Genomic DNA, 11,095 nt, shown 5'->3' with positions numbered 1-11,095 from the left:
AGGTTCTATTTGTGGAAGCGAACAGACGCTGGGGATTAGAGCTGGGAGGGGGCAGGAAAAGGGGAAAAAAAAAAAAACAAAAAACCGTCACATACACTACCACGCATAGGTCTTCCCCGGAACTACCGCGTGGGGGTGAATGAGTGATTCTGGAATTCATCACCTTCTCTTTCCTCCCTTCCTCCGGCTACCGCCGGGTCTCGGCGACGCCTACAGTTCCAACCCGAGGTCCCCAGGCGCGGAGCGGCGAGGGGATCCCCCAGGGCAAAAGGAGTCACCCTCCGGCCGCACCGAGCGGCGGGTGCTGGAGAGCTGGTGCGCGCGCCCGCAGTCCATTGTGCTCTGAGTGAATGAGGAGCGCGCACCAATCACCGGTCGCTTCACCTCCCGCGGCCCCTCCCCTCCCGCCCACTTCCCCGGGACCCTGACGTCACGGGAACTTTTCCTCCGCCTCCTCCTCCGGCTTCCAGCTCTGAGTCCACGGTCTGCGGGAGGGCGCGCGCCGCCTCCTGCCTAGACCAGCCTGTTGGGGGTAGGGGTAGCTAGGGGGAACGTGTGCGCGCGCCCCAGCGGGCTCAGAACTCACCACCTGCGCCGGAGCGCGCTCAGCCCGGAGCATCCCAGCCCTCGGGCCACCCCCCTCGCCCCCGCCGACCCAGCTCCACCTTCCCTTCCCGCCGCACCCCGCCCCCTCCCCCGGTCCTCCCCCTCCGCTTCGGTGACTGCTCGCCCGGCGGCAGGGCCGGAGTCGTCGCAGTCACCTCATTGCACAACCCGGCTTCCCAACTGTTTACACAGCCCGGCCTGTGAGTGTGTGTGTATACAGCGTGAGTCACCGGGAGGCGGAGGAGGTGGAGGAAAAGGAGAAGGAGGAGTGCACTGGCTGGGATCGGTGCGGCGCACACACTCACTCACACTCAGTCACTCTCTCCGAGAGCGTCTCGCTCGCGCACACTCACGCCGGGAGCCCAGGAGCGCGCCGGATTCCGAGCGCAGCGGAAAAGTTGCTTCGGCTTTCGCTACGAGACTTCTTGCTCTGGGAAGTGTGTTTGCTCCGTGGCTCCAGCGAGCCTGCGGAATCTTGTGCTCGCCGCTCTGAACCTCGGGAAGGCCGGCCGCCTCTGCCTCCCCAACTGTCGGCAGCTTCGACAACAATAGCGGCGGCTGCCCCCGCTCTGCGAGGCGCCCAGAGCCGGTACCCGCGGAGATCCGGAGACCCGAGCCGGCCTCCGCGCCCCGGACGCGCTGCCAGCGTGATCCCCGCGTGCACCAGGAACGGCTCCAGCTTTGCCCCCGTGGGGGCAGAACCAAGCTCCGTCTGCAAACTCCATCCCCCGGGCTGGAGTAAGTCGCGGCGCCCGTCGCGCCTTTCCGGGCGGATCCGAGGACTTATAAAGCAGGGGCCGCCCCGGCCCGGATCGGGATGCGGGTCGGTCCCGTGCGCTCTGCCATGAACGGCGTCTCGCAGCCCCGCACTCCGGCCTTGTTGCTCGCCGCCGGCCGGGGCACCCCGGCCAAACGCCTGCTGGACGCGGACGACGCAGCGGCCGTGGCGGCCAAGTGCCCACGTCTCTCCGAGTGTTCGAGCCCCCCGGACTACCTCAGCCCCCCTGGCTCTCCCTGCAGCCCGCAGCCTCCGCCCGCCGCTCCAGGGGCCGGCGGCGGCTCCGGGAGCGCTCCGGGGCCCAGCCGCATCGCCGACTACCTGCTGCTGCCCCTGGCTGAGCGCGAGCATGTGTCCCGGGCGCTGTGCATCCACACCGGCCGCGAGCTGCGCTGCAAGGTACGCACCCGGGGGGCCGGGACCTGGCGGAGGTCGCGGGTGAGGGGGGACACGGTGGCAGGCAAAAGTGTTTGAGGTCTCGTCCGCCAGCGCCCGGGAGCCGAAGGTGCCGCCAGCGTTTGGGCTTGGGGCAAGGCGGTTAAGTATGTTTGAGCCCGGGAAGGCAGCATTTGACCAGGATCTCCTTACTGGGAATTGTGAGGTTCGGATGGAGTGGGATAATTCGAACTCGGCGGTCAAGAGGAAGTGCGGTGCTTAATTGCTTTATATCTATTAGATATTATTTCCTTAGCGCCCAGTTTAGTGCGTGGCGCTCCATATAAGTTGTGGAATTGAAATGGATTCCAGGGCCATGCCATTCTCCTTTTCTCATTCTCCTCGGTCCCCCCGCCCCTCGTTCTGGAAGGGCGCCCTGCAGTGGGTGCCTGCTTGGAGCTTGGAGTAGCTGGCAGCTCTCTCGCCGGGGCTGCGAGGCACCCGGGCTTAGTTGTGGGTGGTCAGGGGCGGGAGGTCCGTGTCGGGCGCAGGTGTTGGGGATTCCGGCTGGAACCCGCGCTAGAACCGGAACCCTGTCTTCCCCAGAGAGCAGTCTGGCGCGGGGGGTCTTCCAGCCAGGGCGGGGGGATTTGGCCGGAATGGAAGTGTTGGAAAGCCCGCGCCTGCTAGGAAACCCTCGCTTCCATTCATGTCTTGATTTTCCGGCCGGCGATTTTCCTTTGAACATAAGGGATGCCATCCAATTGGAGGTACAACTGGAAACAGGATTCCCCGCGCTCTCCTCCTGCGCCAGTAGACGCAGAACATTCCCACAGTCCATCTACCTTTTGCGAGCTGGACACCCCGGTCTCAGACATTTCTGATAATCCTCTGGGCCCCTCCTTTTCACCTGAAAGATAGGTTCACCCCTCAGTTAAAGTCACTCGGGTTTTCTGCAACTCACCTGACCCCCCAACTTCCCTGGGCTCGCTGCTGCCATCTACTGGCCGACCCGAACGAAACTTCAAATGCATGATCAAGCCCAGTTTTAAAGGGGGGAAATTCTTTTCTTCTGGGTCGCTGGGGCTAAGAGCTCTTTTGGGAGGAGTATGAGTGTGGGCTGGGGGTGGGAGGAGGGGGGCAGCGGAGAGATTTCTTCGAGCTGGTGACAGAGCAGCCAGGCCTCAGAAGTGGGGTGGGTCTGGTCATTGTGCAACCCCTTCCAGTTCCTCTGAGCAGATAATAGCCGAATCCAGATGGTGACAATCCGTGTGTCACCGTTTCCAGTTGAGTCTAGGATATGAGTAACCGGACTAAACAAAAGGCCCTTAAAGAGACCAGTCAGCTTCTTAGAGGAGATGCTACTGGTGTCCTGGGTGAAGGTGGGGGTGGGAATTGGTGGGGGGTAGGGAGATAAATAAACAAATGAATCCCCCCTGCCCCCAGGATCCTGTATCCCTCCTGTGGGAATGTTACCTCAAGACTGCTTATACCTGAGTCAGCCCAGGCAGGTTGCTTAGGGCTGTGTTGACCGACTTGGAGTCATTTGTTCCTTCCCGGTAATGACAGAGCTGCGTGTTCTCCAGCCCCTTGCTTCCACTTGGAAGCTGCATAGTCACCACCTTCTGTGCCCTTCCTGGTCTGCAGGAGGTCATGCCTTTCCAGGGACTGCTCCTGCAGACACCAGAGGGACCTCTGTCAGCCCCTTGGCACCCGCCGGCGAGCAAGGGCCACAGAGGGTGGGGACTTCGGGGCTTAGCTCTCTGGAGCTTGTGGAAGGCCATACAGAGAAACCATCCATATGGTGGCTCTTTGAATATTTGCTAGCCCAGAGCCCTAGATGCTTCTGGTTTGGGGGTGTTAGGGGTAGCTGCGACTGCATAAAGTGGAGTTGAAGAGCTAATGGGGGTGTGTGCTAAGTCGCTTCAGCTTCATGTCCGGCTCTTTGCAATCCCCTGGACTGTAGCCTGCCAGGCTCCTCTGTCCATGGGATTTCCCAGGCAAGACTACTGGAGCGGGTTGCCTTGTCCTCTTCCAGGGGATCTTCCTGACCCAGAGATAGACCCCCATCACTTATGTCTCCTGCGTTGACAGGCAGGTTCTTTACCATTAGTGCCACCTGGGAAGTCCCAGACTGAGAATTGCAGCCCAGCTGCTGGAAGGCAGTCTCTGCTTCTCTAGCCTCCTAAGCGGGTCCACTTCTCTCTGCAGGTGTTTCCCATTAAACACTACCAGGACAAAATCCGGCCTTACATCCAGCTACCATCACATAGGAACATCACGGGCATCGTGGAGGTGATCCTTGGGGAAACAAAGGCCTACGTCTTCTTTGAGAGGGACTTTGGGGACATGCACTCCTACGTGCGCAGCCGGAAGAGGTTGCGGGAAGAGGAGGCCGCCCGGCTCTTCAAGCAGATTGTCTCTGCCGTCGCCCACTGCCACCAGTCAGCCATTGTGCTGGGGGACCTGAAGCTTAGGAAGTTTGTCTTCTCCACCGAAGAGAGGTGAGCGGCCTCCACAGCCTCTCCTGTGCCTTTTGGAACCGAAACGAGGCTGCAGGTTGAGCAGTTAGGGGTGGTGCATTGGTTGAGAACAACATCAAGGGCTCAGTTGTCCCAGAGTTAGTCTTGAGAAGTCCTCTCTCCTAAAGAGCCAATGCCACAGCTGGGTTTCCTGCACCCTCGTGAATGTGGCCTGGGGACACCTTGGTGCATTTGTGGGATATCACGTGAGGATAGGTTACCCTCCCCACTTCCACCCTGGGATCAGGTTTATTCCCCATTGTTGTCAGAAAGGTCAGTTCTTCTCCGGTACAAATGTCAGCCTGCCCTTCACAGCATCGATTCCTAGAGGACATTTTAAAATCCTTGTTTATACTGAGTGCCTTTTTTTTTTTGGTACCTAGGAAGTGTCACAGAACTGGTCAGACTGTCCTATTTGCAGAAACCTCTCCTTTCCTTCACCCCACACTTCTGTTCTGTGTCATGCTTGGCCCCCAATATTTTCTCCACTTTGTCCAGTGACTTTTTAGGCATTTTGTTTGGATACATCTTCAGAAAATAGCCACTGTTGAATAAGAAATGGAAGCTGGATGGAATTGGTTGCTAAATATAGATCATGGCTTACCTCATAAAAGAACAAGATGAGCCTAATAAGACAATAATGAGACATTAAGATTCAGAGTTGAGGTTTCAGACAAGAGAATTCAGGAAGCCAAAGGAGATAAACCTTACCTGATTTTAGGAGGTGGGCCGCATCCCTTGTGGAAAGATTAAGAGCAATCCCACTGTCCAGTTGCACAGGTGGGTGTGCACTCTCCTATAGTAGCTGTTCATGCGGGGCTCACCCACCTGTGCCATTTTAGCCTTAACTCCCGATCCTATGAAAATGTACAGGGTTGTTGAGTTGCCAGAAAACCTGACTTTGTATCTGACCTTGCAAGAGTTATTGGAACATACTGATTAGCAAAGAAAAGCAAAGTGTTGGCAATGAAGAAGTTTCCAGTTCCTGGAACACTCTCCTTTGATATGGTGATGTATTTTCTGAAACATGCCTTACACACCTCCTTGCTTACTTTTGAAATCCACCATTGCACAGGCGAATGTCATGTGCGTGGAGTTTGGCAACCCGAGGGTTAAGCAATGGCAGGCTGACGCTAGCCCTGTAAGCAGCACAGGTGCAGGGTTTTAGTACTACAGGAACCAATCAGCGGCAGACGGTGTGGGTTGAGTCATATTTTCCGTTTACAGAACCAATGGGTATTTTACATAACGACGGGGGAGGTCAGGCTGAGGACATACTGAAGTTAGCACATGTATACTACACTCCAGGGAACAGGAAGGCAGGAAGGAAAAAAAAAAAACAACAACTAGACCTTTAAGAGGAAAAGGAATTGACCCAGTAGCCTGTACCAAATATTTGCGTCCTTCTCAACCAATGATTTACTGAAACAGAGCTAGTTCAGAGAAACTTAGCTGGGGGGACACAGTGGCCACCAGATATTGGAGGCTCCCCGCGTGGCTCTGGGCTTTGGGGGAGCCCAGGAGGCTTGAGTGGCTGGATCTGAATAGGGAGGCACCTGCAGCTTCACCTGAGAGCCTTGACTGAAGATGTTTCAGATTAGTTGTTACCTGAACAGATGAATCCCTGTCTGGGTAAACGAGCTCAGGTGGTGCTATACCATCCTAGGGTGTGTGTGTGTTTGTGTATTTGTGCGTGTGTGCATGTGTACACGTACATGGGCATTTTAGGCGTCCTGCATCTTTCAAACCCACCAGCCGCTTTCTTTGTCTTCTTGTCCTGGCATTCTTTGCAGTTAAATATCCCAATACACGTAATTAACATTCCTCGTACTTTTCCTGAGTCGAGGCCATTGTGGGCTTGGGCTCAGGTGGACAGAACTCTCTCTCTCTGTGTATATCAATGTGAGCAGGAGTGCTGACAATCCGTGTGCAATATCAGTGACCTTGGGCTCCAGGTTCTGTAATGTTCTGTATTGCCAAGCATCGGTCCTAGTGACCCTGGCAGTCAGTGGCACGATAAGAGATAAGATCGGCTTATAGGATGCTCCGGCTCTCCCTAAAGCAGTAGGATAAGCTGTTCTTCCCTGATAGCTTTTGGAGAAATGTCAGCATTCTCCTGACACAGGCTCCCACAACTGCAATGTGCACTTAGTAAATTGTGTAACCCCTATTAGGATATCTCTTCTAAGCTCTAGCATCATGAATAGTATCTGGGGCTTTGCATCATACCCTCCACCCCAGGTGCTCTCTCAATACTTTGCTAATTTTTATTGCAGTTTGTATTGGTTTGTGAAATCCGGAGTCCTCCTGGGTAGGTTGCAAGGTAATGCTTACTGGATGAAGGGGTAACTGGCATTCCTTGGGCCTTTGCGTTGAGTGCCTGTGGACCCTATTATTGGGAAGGAAGGCCTTGTTTTTCATAGCAGCTGGATCTGGAAGTAATGGCTTGTTTCATGTCTTCTACAGAACCCAGCTCAGACTGGAAAGTCTTGAAGATACACACATAATCAAGGGAGAAGATGATGCTTTGTCAGACAAACACGGCTGCCCAGCCTATGTGAGCCCTGAGATTCTGAACACCACGGGGACCTACTCCGGAAAGGCAGCGGACGTTTGGAGCCTTGGGGTGATGCTCTACACCCTTTTGGTGGGGCGCTACCCCTTCCATGACTCAGACCCCAGTGCCCTTTTCTCCAAAATCCGACGTGGACAGTTCTGCATTCCTGACCACATTTCTCCCAAAGCCAGGTGCCTCATTCGCAGCCTCCTGAGACGGGAGCCTTCAGAGAGACTCACTGCCCCAGAGATCTTACTCCATCCCTGGTTTGAGTCTGTCTTGGAACCTGGGTACATCGACTCAGAAGTAGGAACTTCCGACCAGATTGTTCCAGAGTACCAGGAGGACAGTGACATCAGTTCCTTCTTCTGCTAATCCCCAAACCTCAGAAACCTCATAATTCTCACACATGGCATTTTCCATTTCTAAAGATGGACAGGCCTTTCGGCGTGAGGCCAACCAGACAGGTGATGGCGTGGAGACTGTGGCTGCTGAATTCAGCATGGCGCCCCTTCTTTCTCATCTTCCAGATGCGTGACTGAGGATGTGAGCAGCGTACTCTCTGATTGGCTGCCCTACAGAGTTGTTTTCCTCAGTGAACCTTCGCCAACTATCCCTTTGTTGGATTTGGGGGTTCCGCCTCTTTTCTGGGTGGCACGGAGTATGAATATCCTGCAGCGTGTGATGGAGTGAAATGAACATTCTAAAGGGAGAGGAAGTGAATCACACAATGGCATTTTAGGCAATAACTATATTTTTAACAGGGTGACAAATTACCTGGGCCAATAAACCTGCCATCTTCAAACTGGTCTTTGGTAGCCAGGCTTTCGCTACCCCCAGCTTCTCTGATTGGAAAATTGTTTTTTTCTGGTTTGGTTTAACACTCGCCCTCTCTTCATGTTTTTGGAGCAGACTGTTTCAGGGGCATAGGAGCCTGCCTGAACCATGAACCCAGAATCATCTCTCCTCTGTGTCCTGCCAAGACCCCATTTGCACTAATGCCTTCTTTCTGACCTTGAAATGAGCCCCTTGCCCTTTCACTATAAAAGCACTTACCAGCTAACGGTGGAAGAGTATCACGAAAGATTCAGGCTCCTGGCTGTTTCAGAACTCTGAGCTCAGACAGAGAGACTGGAGACTTTTAAAAAGAATTTGAGCACTTGGAAACCATTAGCTGTTTTGGTTCCCCCCAAATATGTTAGCATTTATCCTTTCCTTTTTTCCCCCCAAGACCATCTCAGGGTGGAGCATTTTGTCTAGGAGGAGAAAGATAAGAAGACTCCTCTCTCCCAAGAGCAAATTTCTGTGCTTCAGAGAAAGTAAATTTTGGATAGTCTTAGACAGCTCTCAGACTAACTTCCAGAATTAGTCTTTAACCACCCCCATGGGTCTGGTCTGCAGTTTTGCATGACAGGTTGTTAATATTTCATCTGTGGTGTGGTTTATGAATGCATCTGTTTCATCGGTATCTGGAGTGAAATAGCAAGCCCCAAATCTTTAAGGTTGGAAGGGACTTTAAAAGTCATCTAGTCCAACTTCTTTCCTTTCTCTACCACCTCCCAATGTAGAAATCGCCTCCCCGCCCCCGACCCCCCAAATTCTTTCACAGGTGGGACTCCAACCTCTGTTTGAATGCTTCCAGAGATGGGAACTCACTACCTACGGAAGATAGAACTTAACAGAGATTTGCCACTTGCATTAAAAAAACAGATGAAATATCAGTAAATGTCTCAGACAGTACTGAAATCAGGTGGTTAAACGGGTGAACCAAACATACTGTATTTGAGAAATGGCACAAAAACAGGCAGTCACCTTTAAGGGCTACGCCTTAGGCAAACTACTAACATGCATTGTGAGAATACCGTGTATACCTCACGCACTGTGTACTCTGTACATACGTCGTACCTTTTCTACATTTGTTGTTGTTTTCACTCTGACACTTGTTCTGTCGTCTGTGTCTGTCTGAATAACCTGCGTGTCTAAGACCACGTGAAATGTGAATGATCATTGGCAATATTACCTTGACAGAATCATGGGACTTGGAGAAGGAGGACAGAGACCTCTGTCGCACTAACGCTCTCGTGGTTGCTTGAATGTTGTATCTGTGATACATGACCCGGCTAAGGACTCTGGGTTTGCTGGGGCTTCGAAACACTAGACCCTTCCTGTACATGTGTATATATGTTGAGATGGCCGTTTCCGACTTGTAGAGAGATTTTAATAAATCTGGTTTCGTAAATAGGTGCAGTGACTTTCTTTGGAGTCCAATCCACCGTTACCTGGTGTAGGTTCATGCTGTGGATGCAAAGGTCGCTGGCTTCGGGCCTGGAATCCCAATGGGGAGATGAAGAAGTAAACAGCTGATGATTATATATGACCTTTGACAAAGCTGAACCCATTCACTTTTTCCATTGAAGTAGACAAATTCATTTTGATGGGTGAGACCAATTTGGTGAATCAGGCTGATGAGGGCTATGGGTTGAATTTAAGAGCTGAGAAACATTTGAAGAGGCGCATACATGAAAAAGTCTTGAGTTGTAAGAATCCCTCTGGCTTAAGGTCTTTCACAGACCCTTGAGAATTTGATGAAAACTGTGGACACCTCTCAGAAAAACGTCCATGTGTATCCAACAGAACTCTGTTGTAATTTCAGAGGTCCACATCCATCCCTGAATGTATCACAGGGCCTCCTGTTGAGAGCCAAACTCCACCCTTCCCTCCCCCATTAGACTTAATTAAAATCATTAGTTGAGGGCCCCCCCCTTTTTTTTCTGTAAATGTAAAAGTGGAACTAATAGGAGGAAAGCTAAAAGCAACATTATTTTGAATCACAAATACAGAAATTGGGATTGATTAGGTATAAAACTTCACTGTGACAACAAAATCTATTCTAAATGAAGTCAGCATCCAGAGTGATTTTTAAAAAGTTTGTAAAGTGTAACACATACACAGAAAAAATAGAAGTGTGTGGCTCTGAATTTTCACAAACCAAACATACTGGTCTAACCTGAAGTCAGGTCAAGAAAAAAGAAACATGGCTAGGACCCCAGAATCTCCCTCCTCCCCCTTTCAGTCCCACCTGACACGCCCTCCAGGGGATACCACCATGAAAATGAACGTGTTAGTCACTCAGTTACGTCTGACTCTGCAGCCCCATGGACAGTAGCCCACCAGGCTCCTCTGTCCATGGGATTCTCCAGGTAAGAATACTGCAGTGAGTAGCCATTCCCTTCTCTGGGGGAATCTTCCTAACCCAGGGATTGAACCTGGGTCCCCTGCATTGCAGGTGGATTCTCACCGTCTGAGCCATCAGGGAAGCTATGGGACAGAAATTTAATTCCAGATTCTAAGGGTAAAAGTTAGAATAAGGATTAAGCCATCTGCTCTGGGCTTAAATGAAAAGGCAAACAGAAATTACAGATGACACAATTGCCCTTTTCTAGGTCTCGGGCTGAGATCACCCAGGAAAGCAGACCTATGACACCAAAGTTGCAACTCAGGCCTCATGACCCAGGAACTTGAGAAATGGAAAAAGCACGAAGCAAAGAATAGGCAAATGCCTGAGTAGTTAAAAAAAAGGAAGCTGGGAGTTGAGCTAGGGTCATCCCGTGAATAAGATCCTCAAACCCCAAAGTTCGTGGATCCTCAGGACATACAGTGCAACTTCTCCCTGCCCTGACGAACCCAGGCAAGGGTCAGCACGACTCCTTGGGCACACAGAAGGCTAACACTTTGGACTTCACCAAGCTTTTTAATCTAAGGATTTCAAAACACTTTGCAAGCAATTAAGGTTACAACACCTCTTTGTACTGTTGTTACATGAACCAAGTAGAGGGAAATATGGGTCAGGATTGGCTGGGATGACATGTGATGCCACAAATCCATACATTTAATCTCTTCAAAGATGGAAACAAATCTGGGGCAATCACAGCCAGTTATCAATACATTACAGAAGATTGGAAGGAGAGTGTGCCACACACTGGTTAAAAAGCTGATTGCTTTTATTTTCCCTTACATCCTCAACGTAAATCACTCAAGTGACATTTCAGTAACTGTTTATTCATATCATACTAGAAGCTTCACTCTTTTTCTCCCCTGTTCCTTCTCCCTCTCCCTCTCCTCTCTCTTTCTCTCTCCCCTTTGATAGTCACAGCAGCCAAGTGAAACAGGCAAGTCAAATAATATTTGCTCCATTTTACAGATGAGAAAACAGTCTCAAGTGTCTTTCAGCAGCTGCTTAGGAGTAAACAGCTAAGG

The 11,095-nt window shown here is 51.6% G+C and overlaps 1 protein-coding gene across 1 annotated transcript; it reads left to right on the top strand.

The window, feature by feature from the left end:
- The first annotated feature begins 456 nt into the window (after nt 1-456).
- Nucleotides 457-9,079, top strand: TRIB1 (tribbles pseudokinase 1). The gene is made up of 3 exons (XM_027560858.1): nt 457-1,783; nt 3,971-4,263; nt 6,748-9,079. Exons 1-3 carry the CDS (start codon nt 1,424-1,426, stop codon nt 7,211-7,213), a joined length of 1,119 nt encoding a protein of 372 aa, XP_027416659.1. The 5' UTR covers nt 457-1,423; the 3' UTR covers nt 7,214-9,079.
- Nucleotides 9,080-11,095: the final 2,016 nt, after the last annotated feature.

Source organism: Bos indicus x Bos taurus, chromosome 14 (genome assembly GCF_003369695.1).
Source record: "Bos indicus x Bos taurus breed Angus x Brahman F1 hybrid chromosome 14, Bos_hybrid_MaternalHap_v2.0, whole genome shotgun sequence".
In the NCBI taxonomy this organism is placed as follows: domain Eukaryota; kingdom Metazoa; phylum Chordata; class Mammalia; order Artiodactyla; family Bovidae; genus Bos; species Bos indicus x Bos taurus.
Note: the sequence above shows the minus strand (reverse complement) of the source record. Positions and strands in the feature narration are given on the sequence as shown.

What these genes read in the sequence shown, in the direction of transcription:
- TRIB1 (XM_027560858.1), top strand. Translation starts at nt 1,424, where the DNA reads ATGCGGGTCGGTCCCGTGCGCTCTGCCATGAACGGCGTCTCGCAGCCC. An exon ending in GCCGCGAGCTGCGCTGCAAG is followed by an intron (nt 1,784 to 3,970) that starts GTACGCACCCGG and finishes TTCTCTCTGCAG; the next exon opens with GTGTTTCCCATTAAACACTA. An exon ending in GTCTTCTCCACCGAAGAGAG is followed by an intron (nt 4,264 to 6,747) that starts GTGAGCGGCCTC and finishes TGTCTTCTACAG; the next exon opens with AACCCAGCTCAGACTGGAAA.